Here is a 27,723-nt window from a genome sequence, read left to right on the forward strand (position 1 = left end):
ATTTGCTAAACCAATGTAAGGTGCACTTCAGCAGGTGAATCTCATGCTCTTGAAGCAGCATGTGTTATATCTAGTCATGTTCCCAGTGTTAAATATGTGAGACCATTAATAATGTCTTGGTTAGTGCCAGTATCAGCATTTGGCAGTGAATCATCATGTATTCGTTCAGGTTCAAACAGTTAAGATCATGGGATTGTACCAGTCATACCATATCTCACCAACACACTTTTTGCATATGCAGTTTGATTAATCTTCACACAATTTTCAAATCTTTGGATTTGAAGGCAAAGATAACAATTCACTTTACTGACCACAATATCAAACTTTTCTTGTAATTATTTTGTGCAACTATGAATCATTCCATCATGAATCCATCATCCACATGAAATAAAAGGATTAAATTTTCATTAAAATACATACATGGATCAGCTCTGCTGTGCCATAAATTTGATTTCTTAATGCAGTACCAACATTTTGCTGCTTCCTTCAATCCATATAAGCTTTGAAGCAATCTGCACACATGAACTGTACCATCATCATACTGTAACCCTCATTACCTAATTATGGGAATACAATTTTCACAAAAATCGACTCTTGGCCTGGGACTAAAACCTTTTGCTATTAATCATGCATTGTAGCAGACAATATCATTGTTATTATTTTACTTTGTTGCAAACACCCATTGATTACTAAAAGTTCTCCTTCTGGCTGATAAATCAACTAGTTTCTAGGTAGTAAACTTTTGATGTGAGTGCACTTCTTAATTCATTGCAGCTTACCAATTTTCTGAATCTGAAGATGTCACTGCTTCATTGAAGTCTTTCAGAATATCCCTCAGGATCATCATCTTCATTTGCTCAAGTTCATATTGGTTATGTATTGGCCTTCTAATCATTTCTGTATTTTTCAAAACTCATTGTCCATCTATATTTTCAACTCCATTTAAGGAAAGGTCTTTTGCACCTTCAGTCACTCCATCATGAGCATGATAATCCAGTACCTTAGTATTTTCTTCTAAGGTATCCTCATCACTCAGATTACATGATGTGGCTCGTGTAAAGGCATTCATAGTTTAGACGTCATCTAATTTGGAAACATCACTCTTCAAAGGTTGTTGTAATATTTCATTCCTGAATCTCACATCTCAACTGACAATAAGTATGGAAGGTTTATACAGTCATCATAGCCAGCTATATAGACTTTCAAAGATTTGGCACCAAACTTCTTCCATTTCTGTTCTGCAGTCTGGACAAAGCATTCTGTTCCAGATACTTTCAGACGGCAAAATTGATACCTCTTTCTCAAAAATAATTCAATTGGTGTTTTCCCTTTCATCTTTTTTGGACCAGTTTGGTTAAGAGTATGAACTGCAGCAAGTACAGCTTCATACCACAATGCTTTTTGGAATATGCCTTATTGACTGAAGGCATGAATGAACCATTACACGGATAATCTGTTCTTATGTTCAGCAACTCTATTTGGCTGTCTTTTATACGATATAATCAAAAAATGTTTCAACCCAACTGACTCACCACACTTTTTTACATCACAGTTATCAAACTCTTCGCCACTATGTGTTCGTAATTCTTTAATATTCAGTTGAGCTTGTGTTTTCACTATCTCAATAAATGTTGGTAACTTCTGTCTAACATCATCTTTTTGCCTTGAAAGATATGTCACTCTAAAACCAGAAATATCCTTTAAAAAATATTGGTAGCTAAACCCTTTTGTTCTACTGGACCACAGGAATTGTCTGAGGCTAATTCTTCTGGGATAGTTGATTTATAGACTCAAGTTACCAAAAACTAGCTGATGTTTACCTAGCATACAACCTTCATAAAATTCACCATCGACTTTTACAGCAACACCATGCACTGTCAACACTGATTGTACATTTACTCTGGTATCCTAATTTTTCATGCCACATTTGAAGAGTATCAGGAGCTCCTTTTACAACAAAAGATTTTTCTTGCTGGATTAGTTTCACTGCCAAATAACAAAGTTCATTCTTGCTTTCAGTGTTGTAGGAAAGTTCTTGTAGAATGTAAATACTTTTGGGTCAAAGGACACACACACACACACACACACACACACACACACACATGCGCGCGCGCATGTACGCACGCCTACACCCCCTACATGATACCAGCTCAACTATCAGGGTGAATACTGTTTTTTGTCAGGCGGACTAGTTGTGGTGTGGGTTGTATTTGGTGTGGTAGATAGAGGGTGAGGTAGATGGGAGACAGAAAGAGGCACTGGGATTGGCTGGCCAGCAGCTCAGAGGTTTCTGGCTAGAAATGTGGGAGGGAAGGGTGGCAGGTATACGGACTGGCATGACTGTAGTGGCTGAGCAGAAGCAGCACACGCTGAAGGCAATCTGGGGACATGAATTGGGCAGGGGTGAAAGGCCAGAGGTAGGGGCAACTGTTGGGTGGAGGGTGTAAGGACAGTGGGTTACCTGAGATTGAGACCAGGACTATCACGGGAGTGGAGGATGTGTTGTAAGGATAACTCTGATCTACTTAGTTCACAGAAACTGCTGGTGGATGGAAGGATCCAGATGGCTCAGGTTGTATAGCAGCTACTGATGCTTTTAGTGAGGGCAACAGCAATTGATGTGTTGTCGCTGTAAAATACCAATATTTTACCAGCATTTTTGATAGTTTGATCAATATCTTTTTCTCCATCCTTTCTGATAGACAATAATTACAAGTACCACCTGGATAGTACCACACATCTTCAAAATATCATCTAGTCTCCCTTTTTCCATCAAAAGTTTTGACATCAATATGGCCACTTCCAAATGATTTGATGTGCAGGTTATTTGGTTTATTAAAAGGACTGTATGAAACAGACCATCTCAGTGGTTTTTTTTTGTGTGATGTGTTGCACCACTATCAGTGTACCATTTATCACACACTGATATATCTAAATTTTAAATCAGATATCTCAGGCAACACCTTTCTTAGAATTACTACATTAAACCTCTGTTGCAGTCTTTCAAAATGTGCCCATTTTTACCACAGGAATAACACTTGTTCACATCTTGTTTGCTTCAGATTTGTCCTATTTCCACACTAACCATTTTATTTCTGCCCTGTTGCTGTGCTCATATACATCCCTTCGATTTTGAAAAAAATTCAGTTGCTAAATTTGCTTAATTTCTTCCTTGTGTTTGCAACTCATAATTTAGACATATTTTCTGCAGTTTATGCTACGTTTTGTATTCTAGTGGAATATCATACCAAGTCACATAAATGTGATCAAATTCTTTTGGCACTGCCTGAAGAAAATATGCTCACAAATCAGCTGCACCTAATGATTTATTTAGCAAAGATATATTTGCCAGAAAGTCATAAAATTTTGCTAAATGACCTTGGATACCACCTGACCATTCCCATTCAGTATTATGAAACTTATATCATGACACGTTGATATTTCCTTCAGATTAACTATCATAGATCTAGTGCAAGTTTTCCCATACATCTTTTGCAGGTTCACATGTGGTAACACAGAGTAACGGTTTTGTATCTAGTGACAAAATGAGTCATTTTTTCATTTTGGAATTTGCTTACATTCAAGTAGCTAATTTTGCAACATAACCTTCAATTTTTGTTTCTGGTTTGATTTGAATACCACTTATCACATCGTAAACAGTGTCACATCTCAAAATAACCTTCAGGTTTCCCACCAATTAATTTTTCAGTTTTTTGTTTTTTATTCAGTCATGATTTTTGTCTTGTCCACTCCACCAAGTGGAGTGTTTTTCTTATTCGGTGTCCTCTTTCACATATGCAAAGATATGTATGACTTCGTAAGTTGCCCACAATAATGTGGTATAAAATCACAGGTCGTTTACTTGAATTCCCCCTTCTCTTATGACACTTTATTGAACTATATCTCTCAGTTATTCATCAAATCAATGTTTAGCAGAACATCGCACATCTGTTACCATGTCAGGAATTAAAATACCTAACAAATATGCTGCTTAATCAAAGATTTTTTTAGTGTTGTTAAATCAAGTTACTCTTTGCAACACAAACACAATAACAACAACAACTAGGAACTTCAAAGAAAGACAGATTACACAGTAACACATATATCATTTCATAGCTAATAAAATATGAAATTATAATTTATACAATCTTCAACAAATACAACTTTTTAATTTAATTTGATTGTAATGAAGGTCCAGAATTCAGTAGTCAGAAAAGGATAAGAAGGACAACATGGACTGCGGGAGAGGAATGACAGGGTATGGTGATTGATAGAATGATGCACTGACCACGATTTAATCACTGCTAATACTTGGTTTGAAAATCATGAATGGAGGTTTATTCATGTAAGAGACCTGAAGACACCAGAATGTTTTCAATAGATTAAATCTTGTTGAGACACAGATTTTAAACCCAGATTTTAAACTGCACAACATTTTCATGCACTGATGTAGACTCTAACCACAATTTATTACTTATGAACTGCAGATTACAACTGAATAAATTTCAGAAAAGAAAGAAATTGAAGAATTGGTACCTGGATAACTTGGAAGTACCTAATATCGCAGAGTTTCAAAGAGAGTATTATGGTATGTCTGATTAAACAACAGTAAGTGATAAAATAGATGATGAATTTGTAGTACTAAGAGATGAAATAGTGAAGGCAGCAGATCCTTGGATAATGCACAAGATATTGAATCTAACTGGCAAAAGGCAAAGATATAAAAATGCAGAAAATGAAGCAGGTAACAGGCAATACATATGTGTAAAAAATGATACTGGCAGGAAGTTCAAATTTGCTAAAGCAGGAATGGCTCACAGACAAATGCAAGGGTTTAGAAACAGGTGTAATGAGAGGAAAGATAGAATCTCCCTATAGGAAAATTAAAGAGACTATTGGAGAAAGATGAAGCACATGTGTGAGTCCTAAGGGTTCAGAAGGCAAGCTTGTATTAAGCAAAGAAGGGAACGCTGGAAGGAAGTCATAGAGGGCTTATATAAGAGAAGCAAACTTGACGATGATGTTACAGAAACAGAAAAAGATGTAAATGAAAATGAGATGGAAGATATGGTACTGTGAGAAGAATTTGAGAGAACTATGAAAAATGTAAGTCAAAATGAGTTCGCTGGAGCAGGTGATATTGCCTTGAACTATTAAGATCACTGGGAGCCCCAGCCATGACAAAATTATTCTACCATGCATGCAAATATACCAAAAGAGTGAAATACCCTCATATTTTGAGAAGAATGTAGTAATTCCTATTCCTCAGGAGACAGGCACTTACAGGTGTGAATATTACAAACCTTAAGTTTAATAAGTTATGGTTATACAATATTGACCCAATTTGTTTGCAGCAGAGTGGAAAAACTGGTAATAATGAATCTTGGGGAAGGTCATTTTGGCTTCTGGACAAATGTAGGAGAGCATGAGGCCCCTGAACTTACATTGTATTTTGGAAAACAGACTGAAAAAAAGCAAATCTATATTTATAGCATTTGTAGAGTTACCAATAGATTTTTATGGGTAAAATAGAGGGAGCCAAAGGTTTTCTACAATTTATATGGAAACTTGCAGTTATAACAGGAGTAGGACACAAAGGGAAGCAGTGATTGAAAAAGGAGTGAGACAGGTTTGTAGCCTATATCCAGTGTAACTCAGTTTGTACACTGAACAAGAAGTAAAAGATGCCAAGGAGAAATTTGGAGAGGGAATTGTAGTTCAGGGAGAAGAAATAAAAATTGAAATTTCGAATGGCACTGTAATTCTATCAGAGATGGCAAAGAACTTGCAAGAGATATAAAATGTGCCTGGCAACAGAAAAAAATTGTTTCTGAGAAGACAAATTTGCTAACACTGAATATAAATTTAAGTCTTAGTAAGTCTTTTTTGAAGATATTTGTGCTTAATGCAGCCATGTATGGAAGTGCATTGTAAGCAATAAGCAGTTTAGACAAGAGTAGAATGGAAACTTTTGAAGTGTGATGCTACAGAAGAATTCTGAAGATTATGTGACTAGACCAAATAACTGATGAGGAGGTACTGAATCATATGGGAGAAAGAAGAAATTTGTGGTGCAATCTGACTAAAAAGATGGGATTTGTTGATAGAACATATTCTGAGGCATCAAGGAATTGTCTGTTTGCTAATAAAAGCAAGTGTGGGGGGTAAAAATTGCAAAGAGAGACGAAGCAGATTCAAACGGATGTAGGTTTCAGTAGCTATGCAGAGATTAGGATGCTGTCACAGAACAGACTAGTATGAAGAGCTGCATCAAACTAGTCTTGGGGGTGAAGACCACAAAAACAGGAAAACTGCTGACCAAAGCACTGCATGATCCTGTCTTTATAGATATGTGACACTTCTAATCATGAATCTGACAAACTGAAAATTGACTATAAAAACTATAAATATACGTTACCACAAGGAGAAAAATTACTTTTTTTTAAATGCTATCTTAAATAATCACAAAAATTGACTTGTAAATAATAGATTTCAGCTATCAGTCATCCTTTTTAAATGCTATTGGCAGATCTAGATTTCAGCTGGAAACTAGCCATTCTCACTGCACTATCATTTTTGTATTCAATGAACTGTGGATGAAGCCCGACCAACAGGCTTTACATGCATAGATCCAAAATGATAGTGCATTGAGAATGTCTAGTTTATAGCTGAAATCTAGATCTGCCAATAGCATTTAAAAAGGACAACTGATAGCTGAAATCTATTATTTACAAGTCAATATAACAGTCACTGCGTGCAATAGCCTTCTGAATGGAAGGTAACCTGATCACAAAAATTTCTGGATGCTGCAAATTTCAATACGTGCAAAGCAGTGCCAACCACAGATCTCTTCATCTGGACTATCAGTATTTGACACATGACAATCATAACCCCTAAGTCAGTGTATTTTAGCAACACACCTCATAATTTTTAAGAAATAGGTGACTGAATTTTATTTCTAATTATTTTTCATGTTTGGGTAGACGTTATGAAAGCTTAATTAAAAGGGACTTTACCTGCAGATGGAATGTTTATGTGAAATTCCTAGATGGGAAAATTCATAAAATAAGGGGAACACAACAATTTACCGAAAGAGGATTGGTGTTTGGCACACAGAAACACCAACAAACAGAAAACAGTTAACACTAGCTTTCAACCTTTTGCTCTTCTTCTAGTAGGAACACACACACCACACACACACACACACACACACACACACACACACACACACACCAACTGAATCCTACATACAGTTCAGTGAACCTTTATGTCAGTGGAGAAGTACGAGCCACAAGCAACTACATTTGATGAACTGATTACATAAAATATTTGCAGTCATTATGGCTCTCGAACAACAGATGCACTACATTTTGTGTTTCATAATGTGAGATAATACTGCTTATTGTCAGTTATCTTTCATTATACTGATATAACATATACTTCAGTTGTTTCCTTCTGTTCAAAATTCTTTATTTTACACATAGCTGCAACCTCATTACTGATCCAAAAACATTTATTCACACTATGTTTTATTTTACCAGATAGTTAAAAAAATATTATTTTCACATTTATGACAGCAATGTTTCATTACAAGATTATGTAAGGAATCAGTACTCTCAAAACTGTAACTAATATTTTCCCAACATTCTGAGCAATTTAAAACACTTATATACTGACAAGCAGGAAGTAAGATTACAAAATGAAACGATAAGGGAGGAAAGATCACACTTATTTCAATAGTAACTTAAAGAGAAAAGTAAGGATTTATTCAAGAAAAGATCAATATTTAGACAGCTGACTGGAAACAGCATTAACATACCTTATGGCATAAAATCTTCCATCATTCACATTGCATTGCATGTACCACACTAATTCTTAAATAAACACATTTTTGTAGAGTTGTTATTGTTGGTACAAGATCATCAGTAATTATTTCCACAGACAGTTCGGGAGGTCTTTGCGCCTTCACCTCATCTGCTGGCATCCTCCCAAGCATCATCTCTGCCTCCATCACGTCTCCAGCCAGTGATAAAAGCAGCCCCAGCAGTCACTTCTTCAGCAGGAGGGGGCCTGTGGTCCCTCGGTCGTGGAGTGCGAGCTACGACAGTCTCAAGAGGAAGGAAACCTCCAGAGACATCTCATCCACAACAGCAAGTAGTAATCGTCTCATCACCAGACTCTCCGACAAGTGAGGAATCATCACCTTCACCATCACCTGAATCAGAGGTGAAGAAGGCGGTGCCACCGTTAACACTTCAGCAACGCACGAGCACGTTGCGGAAAAGCTCCTCTGTGAAGAAGTCTGGAGGATTCCCAGGAAGTCTGGTAGGTGCTGACAGCTTGCTCACTCCTGCAGGCAGGAGTGTGGAGGGAGAAGCTCTTGGAAATTTAACAGAAGACCAACAGCAACATCAAATTCAGACACCTACATCTTCCACAACAACCGAAGATTCCAGAAAAGAAGGAGGAAGAGAGGCGGATGAAGAAGGGAGTGATGAAGTTAAAGAAGAAGATGGCGATGATGAAGATGGCACATGTATCGAAGATATTCATGCCACACGAATGGAAGAAGAATAGCAGAGCAAGAAATGAGAGAAATTGAGTATGCCTGAAAGATAAAACTGTTCTTATGTACACATTTATTCTAATACACAATGTACATGTAAAGAGGACAGGGTGTACAATTGATTCACAATGCTCATTTAGTAATTAAAGCTGTTTTCTATGTAATGTTTTTATTTGTATTAAATCAATTCATTTGTACATATTTGCATACTAGTGTAATTCATGTGAAACATGGTTCATTGCATTACAGACAATGCCATATTTTACTAAAATGCATCAAAATGACTGACAATGCCATTTACAGCTATCTGCAGAACGAACACTATTTTTGTGTTACTAACTCAAAATATTTATTTCATAAATGACATTTTATGTATAAAATTATTGAGTTACTGGAACATTTGTTAAACATGTTAGTTCAACTGGTTCCATATAGCAGATTTAATGGTTCATATGTTGTACAGTCTGCAGTGAAGGGGCAATTACTGTTTACTGTTCAGCTCATTATCAATCCTATAATCAACTTAGTTGGAATATACTTTTGTACATAACTAATTTAATGAAGCTGACAGGCATATGTTATCACAAAATAAATAATGCCTGTCAGTTTTAAGTGTTTAAAAGACCAAATGAAAACTGCCATAACGTATTATTAAATAAGGAAATATAAATACTGAGGAGATGGACAATTTTATTGGTATATAATTGAATGTTTAATGTGTGTATGTGTTATGTAGGACTGTGGTAAGATTAAAAGCAATTCTAGTTCAAAAACAAGTATTTATCACACCATAAATTATAATATATGAATATCTGCTTGCCAGCTAGAATGTGGCTTGAATGCAACACACTGACATTTATTAGCTGTACAAAATTTGAATGTTGTATAATTAGTTGAAAATTTGTGGCATTAAATGGTTTCAGTGTTTTTTGCATCCAATCAATTACTACTGTTTTCAATGAGTTGACTTATGTAAATAATATTATGTGTATGTATAATTTACATTCTGCAGTAGAATGAGAAAACATCTTACAAATTTATTTCCATTAACATTTATGTACATCGAATTAAATGCACATGGAAGTAAATTTTTGGATAACTCCTTTATGTACTACGTTAAACTTCTGGAAAAATTTATGTTATCTGGAAAAGTTTAATTTAATTATTTGTTTAAGTAAATATTTTCATAAAAAATATTGTTTAAACTGGATAATTATGGTATGAGTGCTCTCTGTCTTGTTCTGATTGAAAATTATTTCAGTTACTTGTCTACTTCTATGAGCACCAACTTCTTGACATTATTGGGTGGTGTATAATGCAGTTAAGCTGCTGGACTTATTGTTATGCACATATTTGTTACTTGGCACTCATTGGTAAGAGTGATTTATTTTGTAACCAGTCACTTACTTTGAATAATACTTTGAGCATGGAAAAAATGAGTAAGTCACACACAAAGTAACATTTCACTCAATTTCAGATTTCACATGTGATATATAATTTGTTTATAATCCCATTCACCATTCACAATGATTGTTACCTGTGTTATTATCTGCTTGTCAGCTTTTTACGACTTTTACGTCATTCCAGAGACTAAAAAGCCAAGCACTTCTCTATATTTTCAGTTTTCTCATCTTTTCTCTTTGGCTTATATTCTACATAGTTTAAATTAAAGAATTTGACCTTGGCTGTTATTACTGACTACAGGGTAATGCTGAAAGGATTATAGACATTGCCCAGTAGATATTCTCCTACTCATAAATTATGCTGTCCAAAATGTGCAATCTTTTACTCCTAAAAGTCATATTTTTATTAATCAATGCTACAATACAGGCATGTGTGTGAGCTAATCATCTTACATATTTAGCAACATACTCTCCCCACAACCTCACCAAGTGTTGATAGTATTCCTAATTTATTCTATTAAAATCAGAGGTGGCTCTTGGTATCTATATTAACAAAGGCTGCGAATCTGCTAATAATAAACTCAGCTTCATTGTATCAGACAGTCCCATATGTATATATATCCTGCAATTATGTCCCAGAATGAAAACTGTCAAAAAGAAAAAGAAAGAAACATGCAGGTAAAGCACACTTTATCAAACAAATGCTGTTAGCAAGCAAGGACCTTCTTAGTAACTGAAAGTAATAACACATACTTTACATCCTGATTTCATCTAATTATTTATGAAACACTTGTTCAGTAATGAACATTTATAAACCTTACATCCCTTTAATAAAGGGGATAGAGTCACCAGTACAAGAAATAAAGAAGCATCCCAAACACTATCAAAACTATGATATTAAACATCTCTTAGAAATGCATCAAAGCATGACAGAAAGTTACATATATAGAGTTCAAGAGTGAAGTTTTAGTCACTCTGTTGATTTGCCTTCATTGCAGGCAGTGGAATATGAAAATCATGTGGAGATTGTGATAAGAGTCCTTTAGTCTCCTCTAGTTGTGCCTTCTAGAATCCCATAAGAGATGTACTCCATAAAAGCCACACTTCCAAACTTCTGCTAGATTGAGCTACCCAGCATTTCATGGTACAGCTTTAAGACTAATTTTAAAAACTATTTCCTGAACATCACTCAGTATCAACCAGCTCTAAAATTTTGACTGTGATTAATTAAACCCATAAGGATAATATTCAAAATGCTTCTTCTTAATCTGAGTTCAATAATGCATCAATAATAAAATATATTGTAAAATATTTTTTGGAGCGATTCCATGTCACAGCCTTTAAACTATGAGCCATGCCTGATTAAAAGTTACACCACATAAATGCTTGGTTACCGAGTGGTCTCTTATGAATGACAATGAGCCTTTCTTTCATATTCTAGAGAGTTAACAAATAGTATATCACATATGACATCAGAGGCATACCACTAACAGACATTAATATTGTTTTGAAAAATAAAGTACTGGCAAGTTAACTGGCTGGTTGCACAATAAATATGATTTTTATTACTGTTTGTACATTTTTTATCTGTGTATGTTTTATATTTACATTGATAAAATTAGAAAAAATTATGAAACTGAATATTTAAAATAACAGTTGTTTTTTCATAAAACTGAGAACAGTTTTTCAGAAAGCAATAATTATGGACAAAAAGCATGCTTTGGTCGTTTATAACTTTCAAAATATTTACTCTCTTGGTTGTGGCACAGAGCCATAGTAATTAGTAACTGTAACTTCAGTCAGGATAAAGGTCATATTTGTGATACACGTCCAACTGTGTTTCACTAAACTAATGTTCAATTAAGACACTGCTTGATATTCATTCACACACACTATTTGAGCTGCTTACTCACCAAACTGAATGTTTAGAGAAGTGAACCCAAATCTTCCCCATTGCCCTAAAAGTTTTACTTTTTTTGCAATGCTTTAAAAGGTGTTGCTAAGTTTTGTGAAGTATAATAATGATTTCCAGATTATCACCCGCTTAGAACTATCTTCCATTAATTCTTCCATTAGGTTAAAAAAGTTTTTGTCAGATTTTATTTTCAGTATTACTATTTCTGTCTGTGAAATACTGATATTTTTACTTCTTTCGCAGTTCACTGTTGTGGTGTTATACTCACATGTCATCTGAAATTATATTTAGATGTAAAATTGCAGCTTTTATCTGATTTTGATATGAATAAATATTAAGTAGTAAGCTAGATTGAAAAGAACTGTATTTTTTGTGTCTGGCTGTTTCCAGTCCTGTAATGGAGTAACACAATAACAAAACTAGAGCACTTACAGCCAGACAAAGTTATTGAGTACATGTGGTATTTTAAAGTAGGCAAACCTTCATCACTAACTGCACTGATAAAAGTTATATGTGCTGCAAAGTACATGACTCCTCTTCACTGGCTTTGGAGGGGTTAAGAAGGGCAGGGATGTATGGGAGCATAAATAGTAATCACAAGCTTCTGTATAATATTAGTAACATTTCCTGAGTTTGCATTTGTGGAATTGATTGCTTATTTTAGTAAGCCAAAAAATTTTAGTAATGAGAAAGAGTTCATGTCAAGAAAATACACCAATAAACCAGTATGATATTTGTGTGCTAGATTCTTGTGAAAAACACAGCTTCTTTGAGACTGAAACATTTGGTATTCTACCAAAATCAGCACTATTAATAGTTATTACCTGTGAATTTAAATAGATAATGTGTAGGCATTTACAGAATAGAATTCATAATGTTTATACAAAACACACATACAGTCTGTGCATAGGTAAGGACCTATACGAGGAAAAAAATTGGTAACTCTAAAGAAGAGTGTCAGCAAGGAAGTTTATAACATATATATGTACAAAATGCAGATAGTGGTACTGGAAATATGAAATGAGTTCTTGCAGTTATGACTCAGTGTCTGCTAGAACTCAATTTATAAATTTTTCATAAATGATCTATTTTTATTTCTGATTTCTTGTTATTGGCAAAGATCAGTAAATACATATAAAGTATATATGAATCATACATCATGTTTTCAATGAAACAGATACACTGTTTTCCACTCAATTCCTGTAATTTAGTTTTCTACTTAAATGTAACTGCACAAAATGAAACTGTGTGCACAGAGTTGATTTAATTCTTGCATGGTGAGAAATTGCAGTTGATGACAGTTGTGGTTTTATTATTAGTTATCTCTTTTTTAGATGATGCTGATTCCAAAACTGTTGTTGAATTAATGAAAAATCACTCCAGTTGCTTAATTAGAATTTTATTGAGTCCACATGACTGGTTTTGGCCTTTTTATTTGGCCATTATCAGGTGTATCTTTAAGTAACACTGTAGAGAAGCTATGTCAACATTCATTTCACATTGCTTCTCTACAGTATAACTTTCAGAGACACTTAATAATGGCCTAATATAAAGGCCAAACAATTTTTTAGATTTAATGGAAGTTCTAATTAAGCAACTGGAGCAGTTTTTCATTAATTGGCTGTATTCAAGTTGTATTTTCTTACCATAAACACAGAATGATAACTACAAAGTATACTTAAGATAGGTAAAAGTATTGTTATTTTAATTGGGGAACTGGGAAAGTGTCACAACAATGCAGATCAGTATTTTAAGTGTCACAGTGGTTGGGAAGGGTTACTTACTTTATCATCAGCTAAGCCCATTTTATTACTTCCTGTAGTGTCTATCTTTTATGTACATACATTCTATCAAATCAGTACATACCATCCTTCTCACTTTTGTCTGTTGCTGTCTCAGTCACCTTTACAGACAATTCAGCTTTATGAGGGAAAACAGTAGTCAATTGAAATCAGACCAATGAAAGGTAAATTATGTTTGTGACATTTATTGAGATATAATAAACATTTTGCATCTTGTGATATCAGATGGAAGGTGGGGGTGGAGACAGAATGATGGCTGGTGGGAGATGCTTGGCTAAGCCGCTATCATATAATCAAGAAAAGTACATACAAATCCATTTCAAATCACACTTATTATTTCTTTTTATCTGCAGTTTTAAACAAAAAGAACCTGATACCTGAAGTTTTCTATTTGGTTTTCTCCTATTTGCTTAGTGTCTTCAGTGGAATGTCTATATTTGTTGCTGTGAAAAGATGCTGATTTCATTCTGCCTACTAAATTTTGCAAAAAGCAGCTAAGAAATCTGAGTAGTGACACAGCAGAGTATAACAGTTTTCATTGTTCATTAAGTGTGTACGTGAATATTTCAAGCAGAAAGATAGCATTTCAACTAATCTACTAAAATGAACCTCAAGTTATATGATCTGTCCATCACCTGCTGCTGAACATTGTTGTCATACTTTTTGATAAACATTCTGTGCCATGTGTTTATGATTATTGTATTCATTTTCTAGTGAACAGTTGATGGAAATTATGCATCCCTTTTATTCACATTAGAATCACAACTTCAAATTCACATCTGTGTGTTCAAATTCCATCTAATTTGAAACTGTAAGCAGCATAAAATTTTAACTATAGTCTGTTTAACTGTTTATAAATGTACATTTGTTGCATTTGTTTCTAAATTATGAAATGAAATGTTAACATAAAGTCATATTTGACAAAATGAGAGTTTTACTGCACACTTAACCAGAGGTTATTTGTTTATTTTACTTTTACTTATTGTGATGTCTAATAGCACCAAGGTCGTTACAGAAAAATAACAACACATAATAATGACATGATTACTAATCATTTCAATACTGAAACTATATTACTTTTTAAATAGTGATATGTAAGATACAGGCCAGTGTGAAACATCTTTCCAGTGCATACTGATTACCTCATGTGATATACATTAGGTTCCTTCATAATAAGGGCATAAGAATCATACATAAACTCTCTATCATATCCCACAATTAATGGATCACACACTTCACCTGAACTGAATTTGCGATACTGTTCAAATTTGAAAACACAGAATAATCCTATATGACTGTAGAAACATGGTTCAAAAATATTCATTTTGGGACAGTATTAAAAGTCTGTATGTCCCCAGACCCACACTTCTTTTTCTGCAGTGCTTCATTCCAGAATGCTAAAGCATTAACTCAATGTGAATTCCTCAGAAAATGCAAGTCCATCAAAAGTTTGAGTGTTTGTTACTGAAGCCCATAGTTCATTATATCAGTGGAACAGAAAACTAATTATGTAAACTGTAAAAAAACTGTCACAGATATGTAGCCCTCAACTAAAATTTTATTACATCTGGAGTGCTTACATTTTTTTTTTAGCAATAACTGAGAATATTTTGGTCATGTAACACTTTTCTTTTTCAAAAATTTTGAGAATAAGTGTAGTAGAGATGATAAACAAGAGAGACAATGGTCAGATTGTGAAGATTCAAATCGTATTTAACACAACACAATCATAAATTTTAAAAGTGATCGTTATTAAAAATAACAAAGAGTTGCTTTCCTTTGCCTCCCATAGGAACAACCTCGTAAAAAAAGAAAAAAAAAAAAGAAAAAAAAGCACAAAGATTTCTGTTATTAAAAGAAATGAGGAAAACTTAAAGATACATGTATCAACCTAATAATCACCAGGAAAAGGAGTTTGTTATATATTAAACAACAATTTTAATTACTATATAAGAAATTAAAAGCAGTTTTCTATTAGTACTGATCCACACTGTGGATATGTAACTATAATATATATTAATCAAGTATTGTTTGACTGTTCATCACCTTTGACCTCACCAGGCAGCATCAAATGTAACACAGTGCCTGAATTATAACATTTTATCATTTACTGATGAGCATTTACGGTTGGAGTGAAGAGCACTGTTGCCTTCCTGCAGTCACTGACATGCAGTTTCCTATGGTTTTCTTGCTGGTTGCTGTTTTGTTCCCAGTGTTTTCTTTCGTGCGAAAGCTATAAAGTCCAATTCATTGCCTTTATCCTCCAATAAAAGTTCATTTAAAATTGTTTTACCTTTCTTAACAGCATGTTTTAAATTTGCTGACCCCTTCTGGATCTACGAGTGCAATTCATCAGTTTCAGAGGATGTTCCCCAGTCGCTTTTGTGAAAAAGTTCACAGTCTTTATTCTTTGATTTTGTGTAGACTTAAGAACTTATCACTGATTACAGTGTTCAATATTCTTTCAAATTTATATGTAACTCATTGGCAGTCATCTCATTTCTGGTATTTCTGTTTCTATCTGATCTGTCTACACTCGAGATCTCCCAATGTTTAGCAAATAAATTAGTGGAAACTGAGATCTTGTTCATTTATATCATATGAACTTTGTTAAAATCGGAGTCATAGATGAAATTTAAGGTTAATTTTTCCTACTATTTATTCAATACTTCAAAACACAAAATTCATTTTAATAAAAAAACTTGTTGCTTTCATCAGAATATGAAGTAGATATGGGCATTATAATTGCATTCTGTTGCATCTTTTGTCTACTTGTTGAAAAATCCGACTATAACTTTTGGAGACTCTTACTCATCTTTTAACATTGTGTTCTGAATCAGCTTTAAGTAATAAATTGGTTGCTTTGGTTATTTAAGGGAGAAAGACCAAATCAAGAGTCCATCAGTAACAGGGAACTAGTATTACATTTATCATTAACAGCATTTAGTTTCAGAATGAAAGAATGAATAGCATTAGTTTTTCCTTAAAATTACATTACAGAATCAGAATTCAAATTTCACAATTAATATTTATAATTAGGGCCACTTAACTTCAAATAAGTGAACTCTAAGCAGAAGTATAAAAAGAAAATGACATTTTATTAAAACTGTGTTCAGGACATGGCGATATCATCACATACAGAAGTGAGATACATGAAGAGAGAGAGATTTATGGGTTTGCAAGCGATATGTATGCCAACAGTGTCATTGCCAAGAAATTATGCAATACCAATTTTCTGTATATCGTTTAACTTCACTATATCATTCACTTTATCACTGAATTTAGTTATACTCCATAATGTTAAATAATACTTGTAAAACTTCAAATTTTCTTACAGTGTAGGCTTTGAGATACTTTAACCTCATTATCATTAGAATCACTGACATCTTTTTTTCTCATTTGAAATATTCTTACTACATCTAGTGTTTAACACTTAATTTTCTCTTCCTGCTATTATTAATGTGTTATACTGGAATTGTTGATTCCTATAATTTATTTTGTGCACCCTCACACTATTCTCCACCACCAATTGTTTTGTTCTCTATGTTTGCATAAAACAAAAAGGGAAATTTCACAGAACCTCCCTTGATTTGCTGAAATTTACTTTTATGGCTGTCATCTCGTAGACCCCCCTGACTTTGCAGTATACTGTTCTGTGAATTTTTTTAAACTTCTAAGGAAAGTCAGCACTTTCTCAGCAACTGCATCAAATAGCAAACAACTGACAACAGTCTTCTTTAATCTTCATTTTGTTGTACATACTTCTGAATTTCTCTGCATATTTTATTAAGCTTTTTGTCAGTTACCTATTCATGTTCATGATATTCCAGTCTTTCTGGATCCACATCTATACTCACCGACGTATTAGAAATGCAATTACATGGAAGCAATTGGTGCATTAACAGTGTAAGTAATAATGTTCTGCATAAAACTTCAGTTTTTCGACATTAACATTCTATCAATAACATTTAGAAAATATGTTTTCAACTCACAAGACATGTCCCTGTTACAGTCACGTATTGCACCACTTCCAATACCTACCGTGTAAATATGTATTTTTTCAGTATAGTATTTCACTTCTAGAAGAAGTGGCCTTTACATGACCTTATAATATGGTCTTCGTTTGTTTCCCAGTTCTGTTAATTTTTTGCATCATACGCAAATTCTTTCAGTTACAGACAATTTCCAGGTGACCCTCCATAGTTATCTGTTGAGCTGTTGAGTCCTTCCCACATTCCCCAAAGAAATCATTTTCGCAATGTATCATTCTTTTATTTTTGTCTCTGATTTCCCTACGTCCTTTCAGGTCGCGTAGTAATGTTCTGTACAGCTATTAATTTCCACTACCTATGAAGTATTAGGGATTCTTTATATGCAGATTTCATTATTTATAATTACAATTGCAAAACCCTTGATTGCCATTGAAAAATATGAGGGCTAACTTTGCAGCACAGTAAAATAATTTTGAAATTAATGCCCAGGTATGAAATGATTATCTTAGATACAGCAAATTCTAGTGACAGTGAATTATGTAGCTCTGTACTGATCTGTTTTCATTATGTTTAACCATGTCTGTACAATTACATAAGTAGGTAAACAATGTATGTGATACTAGTACAAGAAAGTTAGACAATGTGTTATCATCTCCATTTGAAATTAATCACCTGTGGCAAAAGTGGAACCTGCCATCATTCATAACTTTCATTTTACCTTCTAAAATTCACAATTTATCCTCATTTGTGAAATAGGTAACAGCTTATTAGCAGACTTTAAGCAGGTTGTTTAAAAGTATGCACTTTGTCTTTACTGCTTATCACCTAGATTTCTAATTTCATTTGCTTTCATGTGTATTTTGTGTGCAAGCATTCTGTCATTTTGCTAATGTGCATAATATTAGTTGTTGCATTCGTTCATCCACTTAAGCCCCAACCTCTCACACAGTTGTTGTCACATAGTTGTTAGAAACCAAAGCAAATCATTAGAAGAAGGAAAAATGCAGTCATCAGTTACAGAAATGTGTTAAACTTAACGTTTTGCATGTATAATATGTTACAATTTGATCAGCAGTATACTTGGATTTTAATATGGGAGCTGAAAATAAATCCATTCTTTATAGAAACTGTATATAGTGCGTTCTATTGGCATGTGGAAAGTTTATCACAAACAACAAATAAACTTGTCCATATTATTATGATTATTATAATTACTAATATTATCTCAGTTACTAATTAGACACAAAAAACAAAATGGTTTACTTACTCAAGTACATATGAGTAAACAAAATTATTTTTCTGTCTTCTGGAGCTGAGAGACAGATTTTTTTTATTTCAAAAAAGAAAGTAGTGACTTTGTTTTGCATATTAAAGGCACATAATAGAGGATATTTTGATACAAAGAAAAGAATGCCACTAAAAATTCGATGCTCAAATGACAAGGAGAAACCCCTTGCCCCCTTCCTCTTCTTTATATATATCAGCTTTCCATTATTTCTGTTTCGTTACATACTGAGTAAAATAAAGTGATTTCCTCTGGCTATTTATACTTCTTTCAGAGTGATTATGGTCTGAAGCTTTTGTGGTTATAATGTAATACCCCAATTCAAATTATTCTCAATATTTTAATTTTCATTTTGCTTCCTCTAATTAGTATATATGGAGTGAGTCAAAAGAATTAGTGCCAGTGAACAAACCAATTGTCAATGCAAAAAATAATTTAATTTATGAAAAATAAGGAAAAAAGTTAAGAGACTTAAGTTTCTTCTTATTTCAAATTCTATAATTTTGTACTCTATTGCCAGATTTGGTAATATGTTGACAGATTTTATATCAGTACACAAAAATACTCAGAAAAATTATGTATTATGTATTCTGTTACAAATTATTTACATAAATGACAAAATAAGAAAATAAGGAAGTTTCTCAGATAGTCTGTTATGTACATCAAAGTGTTACATTTGTCAGCTAAAAATTTCTGTAGCATTTTCCACTAATCAATTAAGACACTTGATGGGTTGGGAAGGGATGCAGTTATGATTCTGCACACCTCCATAGTAATTTCAATGACTTTATTGGGCCAAGAGTATAGCAGAGCACCTGGAAGTATGATTGTAGAAATAAGACAGAATTAATCATGGAGGAAATCATTCAGTTAGGAGAATGCATAACCTGCCTGTGTAACATGAGAACAGAAAAGAGAAAGAAAGGAATCAGCTGAAGACTAAGTATTTGAAGTGTAAGGGTGCAAAGGAAAATTAGATATAAGGTACTGAGGAGTTAAAAGACAAAATGAGAAGTCAGAGGGTGAAAAATTTAAGAGATATTTCAAGAAATGGCTTATCATCAAGTGTACATATGGCCCAGAAATGAATCTTGGATTCAAGTAAAAATAAAATCTAAAAGTGCTGTACTACTAGTTTTTTTATTGATATTAAATGTACCTGTGGAACTGAAGACTATGTGCTACTAACTAAGAATTTGTGATATTAATTCACATGTGAAAGAATTATATGTATAATGTTATAAGGTAAGCTTATGCATGTTTTGTCACATGCTGGAAGTAAATAAATAAGGATTGGGTTTATGGCAGCAGCAGTCAGGTTTCTTAAACTGACAGTCAATGATTGAAACCATGGGTTTTACATTATATAGTTTTTTCCACAAAAACAAACACAGCCTATCCATTCCAACATGAAATAGGACACCACTGGAATTTAGTTATTAGTCTTTGTTTATCCAATTCTTATGGAAAAATAATTACAACAAATTCTATTGAATAGTTTTAGTATGGTCAATTTGTTGTAATTTATTTATCAAATATTCTGCCCTGTTCATTTCTTGTGACTTTGCCAAATAGTTAATGTGATGCGACAGTATTCTCATGAATTTCTGTCCCTTCAAAAACTGTACAGTGTGCATGTAGCAGCAGTCAGTTTTATTAACATGACTAACTTTATAGTTAAGAATTCTAGGCTTCTCAAGTCTGTGCCTGTAGTTAGTAGCAAAACAAATTAACTGCCTACAGCTTTCACTTTATTTGGGTTAGAAAGAAGATAATTCAAGGCAATACATAATTAAAGTAGGCAGTAACACATTTGCCAAAATCATAATATCAGTACTATATACTTCCTTCACTTGAGTTCTGAACTTTTCTTCTTCACATGTATATTGCAATGAATGCATTCAGAAGCTGTTCTGTATTTGAGAGTAGTACATTGAAAAGCTGTAGTTCACTTTAATCACTATACTTCATTCATACAGCACAAAATATTTACACACTTTCTCATGGTAGGAACATAAAAGTATCAGTGTAAGTAGGGGCAAGTGAGGCTGTGAAAGCATTACTATATCCCATTTGGTCAAATATGGCTTTTCTATGTTACTGAATATTTGAATTTTTAAGAAAAATCAAAATATTAGAAAACATTTCGCTTATGGTGCTATATGATCAGTGGTTTCCGAAGTTCCTAATTTTCTAAATCTGTTGCTGTTATGAAATGCACAAATGTCTAGCAACAAAAACTGGGAATATGAATATTATATTCATATTTTTTAGAGAAAATTTCAGCAACAATGATATTATTTTGTTGAATGTTATGAGTTCAGTTTACTAATGGTACAGATATTACAAAGATGTCATCCTCTTTTCATCAGAATTGTCAATTATTTATTGTAGATTAAAAGGGAATATATCCCAGAATAAGAGTTTATACTGAGAGCATTCAGTGGCATGCACCAAATTTTACACCTCCCTTATTTATGGTGTCTCAGTTACTTTTTTTTATTTCTCCAGCATAATGACACATTCATTAAATATTCAGACTTATTAAAAAAAACTGTTGCCATTAACATATTTATAACAACTGTATCACAAACATTTCCAAACAAACAGCCCTTCATAACAAGCAGATGGTCAAGAAAGGAAGATAATATGGGAGTCTGTTACGAAAAAATATATATATATATTTAAACAGCTGGAACACAATAGATATAAGAGAAATGTTTCAGTTTCATTAGATTATTGTAGTACAGAATCATAATAGTCAATAACTATTGCAAATCAAGATTGTAAAGAAAATATCTTACTTTTTTATAAGTAGTTCAACAGAGCTTGAGGGAATAAAGTGGTATAGAGAAAACTGCCTTATTTTATTATTAATATGATACTGTATAGCCCTGGGTGAAATACAAATAATGGGAGGAACAAAGTTAATCACTCACCATATAGCTTAAGTGTTGGGTGTTTAACAGGCATGTAAATAAGACTGAATGTTGCTGAGCTTTTGAACAATGTTGTTTATGTGCCTAGCTGCCATTCAAAGCTTCAACTATGAAGTGAGTGGCTACCTTTACTCTCTCCATTATTTATTATATTATTAGTAGTGTTACAAAAGTGTTTCAGTGTTAAAACTCAAGGAGCAACAGATAGAACACTATTGTGCTTCATGACTTTATAACAGGTATCAGTAGATGTTTCCTCTTAAACTTACTGTAGTGTGTGACATTAAAAGAACTTGGCCAGTAATTACAACTGTAATTGTGCTATAATATGAAGATATGGCCTGTTGTGTGCTCTATCCTAAATTACAGAAATAACTGCAGAGTTGAGCACATTTTATCCATGTATATGACATGTACCGTGTACATGCTAAACTATGAAAAGTAAACTGCTTGTGCTTGATGAAGTTTCTGAGGTTCACAACTTCAGTGTGGTATTCTCAATTTCTTGTTTGAATAGTCTTACAAATGTAAGTGCCTTTGAGAATGAGGTGAGCAATTATTCAATAATTAATGAAAAATATATAAAATGAACTGATGAATCATTGTACAAGCACGTAATGTGCATTATTGTTTGATGTATGTAAAAGTGGTCCGAAACCCACATACAAATAATATGCAACATGCATATAACATACTGTTTCTTTCATAATGCAGAATATTAACTATAATGGTACTGATGATAAAAATCACACAGGTGGTTTCTGTTGTGCAAAGAAAGCTATGAATTTGGGTGGATTAACATCAGATTCAGTAATGTGCAAACACTTTTAATGATGATGTTAAATATAAAATATTATGAATTTCTAATTTTTCCCTGCTCATATTACATTAAACTCTCCTAACTGGAACTGTAAAGCCACAATTTAATTACATAAAATCTGTCTCAGGGAAACTCATTTATTATTTTTAGCACATACAGTGGTCTGATTATTCTATGATATTAAAACAAGCATTGCTGATAAATGGTAAATTATGTATCATGACTCACCTTGATCAATAGTGTATTATAAAAATTTGTGTATGGAGATCACCTGTGAAGAATAAGGTTAAAATTGGAGAAATTATAGTCATGAAATAAGGCTAAAATATGAACAGATACCATCCCAGACATTATATTCTAGTTATGGTCTTTCAACTTTTGCTTCTGTCCAACAAGGTCCGTGTCTCACAAGTCCTACCAGTATGGTTTTATTTTATATGAGGAACTCTAGTTTATCTGAATCATATAATTATGAACAATTTGTCCATGGTTAAAAATTATTTTATTTGCTTTTTTCCAGAGTTTCACCTTGCAAAACATTTCTTGATTAGACTACTACATAACTCAGAGCAATTTTTTCACCAATTATCAGAAGAGCAAAAATGCTTTTCCATTAATGTAGAGCCAATAGATATAAATCTGGAATCTTGTAGGTGTTCTGTTCCTTTGTTAGAGTAAATCTTCACCTTAGTATTTCGTATGAACTGTCTTGTTTCCTTTGTACTTATGCATACAGATTAAACCATGTTAAGTATTGATTACTGGCAAACAACTTTCCTACAGCTGTTTACACATTGTTTTAGCACATTGCTAAATAATTCTGTTTGCTAGGCTCTCATCAACATTTACTGTGCCCATAAATAAATGAAAATTACAAATGTTAAATGAAATAGCTTTCTAGAGGCAAGTGATTATGACTGCTATTCACAATTAAAAAAAGTCATCTAAATAGGGATTATTTATTGGCTGACTTAATATTTCCTCTGAAGGTATAGACACCTTGGTCCTTGTACATGGTACACATCTGAAATACAGTTTTTGACCTAGAGTCAAACTCTGCAGGTTTTTTACAATTAACTGCTTCATTTAAGGTGATGTTGGGGTCTAAGACAGGAATTGTAACTCAAGTTCAGATTTTACCACTTCTCAAATATTCTCTCCTCTTTAGTGGTCCATTATAATTACATATTTTTATTATAATTCATATTTTTTATGTTACACTGGTCAAATTATAAATCATTTTCAAAGAAGTAGTATCCACATCACATCTCTCCTCACTGTCTCGTGCTCCATTTCTTTCTTTCTTCCTTCCTTCCTTCCTTCCTTCTTGAGTATCACTGCAAGGAAAAACTTTTTTGTTTACATTCAACAAAGAGTTAATAAAGGTAGCTACCATAAATATGTAAGTCTTCTGGTAAGCTGTTCTTCATTCAATATTTATTAGTATTGCAAACTGAATCAGCCTGAATAGTGAGTGTAAAAGGAAAACACTTGCTTTTTCCATGACAGTTTTTCTACATATTAACATTACAAATGTTCACATATTTTCACTTTACATTTCCAATTATCATTTACTTCATGAAATATTGCAAAATGTTCCATACCATACACTTATTTATACTTCTGTAGTAGCTGTATATTTTTTCCTACCTCTTGAACTATCCCCGATTTCTAGTTACACTTATCAATCTATTGAAACTTGTAACTATTCTCTTTGTTTACTAATCATTAGAGACATTGACCAACATTTATTTTGAGGAAACTACCAAACTCTTAGAATATAGCATATTCACTCATCCATGTCACTGAGTTCACTTTCCTGTAAAGACCATTTATCTAACAAAAATTCACTATTTTCTTCATGACCAACTCATTTATATACATTAATTTTGAAGTAAAATATGTTCAATCCACAAATACAGCATGTGAGTATGACACTAATTAATTTCACTGTCATATCCAAACTGTCATGAAAAGAAAGCAAAATGTATCAACATTCACCCACAGCCTTTGTGAACAGGTGGCAGTTTGAACCATGTCATCATTACCACTATCCTATTGTAATAAATTCATCATTTAAGAAAATGGGCTTCTGCTCACCAGAGTGCAAGAACAAACAATATTTGTGAAGTTTTTATATGGTGAAGAAGTACAAGAACATTAACATCAGCTATAGGTCAGTTAGATATATGACAATTTACAAAAACGACTTAAGGGTGCTAAACTGTCTTGTTGTATAAGTGAACTATAGCAGTTTTCTGACATTTCCACCATCACTGAATTTAACCCCCATTCTCTCCTAACTCCCCTCTCTTCTCATCGCCTCTCCTCCCCAAAAACTTATTGTTCTTCTAGTACTTCCTGTGGTGGACTATTTCCATTTCTTATAGCCAAAAAGAAGGAATACAGTCTTGAAAACTTTTTTTTTATCTTTCCAATCTCAATTTTCTTCATTTTTCCAGACATTTGAGAGTCATGAAATACCAAACTAATGTTTTTCCCATTATTCACATGTAACTCTCTACTATCAAATGTTGTGTAATATATTACAACATTCTTTGAAACAGTACAAGGAGATATGCACAAAAATAAAATTGATTGTAAACACATTAAAAACATCGAATGATTATTAACTTCAGCAACCAGTAGTTAGTGGTTCCACTAAAGCATTCCAGCAACCTTCAACAAATTTTTGGACACTGACATATGAGCAAATATGACTGTATTAATTACAGCTTGTGTCCATTTAAAAAAGTGAATACTTACATTACCTGCAAGCCAAACAAGAAATAACTGTAATATGGTCATATTCAAGCAACTTTTGATGCTTAGAAATGACATTGATGTTAGTATCTCTAAAATATATTTTGAAAGTTGCCATTCCATTCACTTACAATTAAGATATATATATTAATAGTTTGATATTACAGCAGACATTTCCTTTTCCTTAAAAAATAAAGTGAATGAGTGTGGAGGCATATGAATATGACATTTATATGGTCAAAATCTTAAATGGCAATACAAAACATGTATCATATACAAGGCAACAGGGTAAATTAATTTGATTTTTGTTTCATCTCGAGATGCCTTTTTATATTAAACAACAAAATGTTAACTCTAAAAGTACATCTACACAGCAGCAAAGACGTCTTTCAACTACTGAAAGAAGTGTGCAGTGTTTAGTCTCTAAGAAAAACATGTTTCAGTAATGCCAATTATTAATGGTAGTAAAGAGGACAGTATTAAAGGCTGGTGAAATAAGTGTTCTGGAAAGTACACATGCAACATCACTGCCATATGAAATTTACATCCAGTATCCTGAAAGTTATAATAGAAAAAATAGTAAACAGAAGCAAATTTGTTGAATTTCCATATTAGCAGTAATAATGGATCATTGCTTCATACTGTAACTTGGTGCATTACATGGCTGTTACAATGTATAAGTTTCATTTTGTAACTAACACATCATAACAGTTAGGCAAACAATGAAATTTTTATGAAGTATCATAGACAAATTTTATAGATATATATATCACCAGTATAACATATCCATTTAAGCAGAATGACCACTTACATTATACATCTTTGCTTTAATACAGTTTTTTATGCAAATGGTACTCAACACTCTGAAAATGTACAGCTACTTTTACTTTTCATTTCTTTGACAATATCATATTCGTGAAACTATTGGAGTGGTTCTGATTTCAATAATGCACCAGTTACTGCATTATTGACAGTCATGTCTTCTCCTACCTTACATTTTTCTTTCTTGTCTTAGTTTGTATAGCTAAAAATCATTTAGAGATTGCTTGGATAGGTAACAAGCAAATTAATTTTTAATTTATAGTTTATTCATCTTGCATTTATCTTCATATCTCCTGTAAAGTACTTCTGAGAATGTATGGAAAACTGCAGCTCCCATAGTAGGCTCCTGTAATATGTGTTAACAGCAGTATGATAACTGTTACACATTTCAAATTTCACATTGGTAAATTCATGTGTCCAACATAAATATTTCAGTATTAGATTAATACTAAGGTATTCTAGCTGCAGTATACTCCCACCTCCATGAGGCTACAAATGTATCATAAGTTACTTCCTTGACTTCTTCCACTATTGTAGAATTGATATTTATAACAAGTGTTTCAGATAAACAATTATTGGCAAAACTATATGGCATGCTACTTATAAATGGTGCTAAATGAACCAAGATCATTTGCCTGTAACATATGTTGTATATTTCCTGTTTTACATGAGTGTAAAAATGCTGAACTGAATGAATGTGGATACAGTATGTATAAAATTATGTAATACTTAACTTACCTCTAATGTAAGCATGACTGTGTGTGTATATGTGAGTGTATGCATACCAGCATGCATGTTGTATGATGATATGAAACAACATGTAAGTTATCATTTTATATCCCAAATTTTCAAAAAAAAGTCGTCACTCTTTGTTACTATTTCTTTGATCCTCACTAACTAAATAATAGATTGTATTAAATTTCATGGTAATTAATTTAATCAGAACATTGAAATGTGGCATTTATTTTCTTAAATTAAATGTTGTTATTTAAGTTTGTACCGATTTCTTTGTGCTACTAAAGAAATCGATCTGTTTCACAGGAGAAAAGACAAATTTGACTCTCTGAAGTATCCTCATTTATAATTTGTGCCACTAATGATTTGTCTGATTCAAACACCATTAGCAGTTAGCTTGTTGTGGCAATACACATGCACAAATTAAATTGTGTAGCAAATACAATTAATTTAGTATAAATTTCTATTTTCTGGTACAAATCTTGTGTGCCCTGCTTCTTTCCCATCAAAGCTTGTTTTATAGAGTACTAGTAATGAACTGTGAGTATTATGTTGAAATAAACAGTACAAAATTGTATTTCAAAGTGTCAAGATTTCTCTCATTTATCTAGAATGAAATATTATTCTTGTAGTTCATTTATTTTATTGACTGGACATATTTTTGAATACTTTATAAGTTTC

General features: G+C 32.9%; 1 protein-coding gene across 5 annotated transcripts in view; it reads left to right on the forward strand.

The window, feature by feature from the left end:
- The window catches only part of LOC126298466 (rho GTPase-activating protein 100F-like), a 737,196-nt gene extending 709,577 nt beyond the window's left edge, over positions 1–27,619 (forward strand). For 4 of the 5 annotated variants that reach the window (XM_049989795.1, XM_049989796.1, XM_049989797.1 and 1 more), the window contains one exon: positions 7,946–27,619. In XM_049989795.1, the coding sequence (XP_049845752.1) occupies positions 7,946–8,577 (632 nt within the window). In that variant the 3' untranslated portion in view covers positions 8,578–27,619. Of the gene's footprint in view, positions 1–7,941 lie in introns of all 5 variants that reach the window. The other variant, XM_049989799.1, reaches the window with a different exon arrangement.
- Positions 27,620–27,723: the final 104 nt, after the last annotated feature.

This window comes from Schistocerca gregaria, chromosome X (assembly GCF_023897955.1).
Source record: "Schistocerca gregaria isolate iqSchGreg1 chromosome X, iqSchGreg1.2, whole genome shotgun sequence".
NCBI classification, from domain to species: Eukaryota; Metazoa; Arthropoda; class Insecta; order Orthoptera; family Acrididae; genus Schistocerca; species Schistocerca gregaria.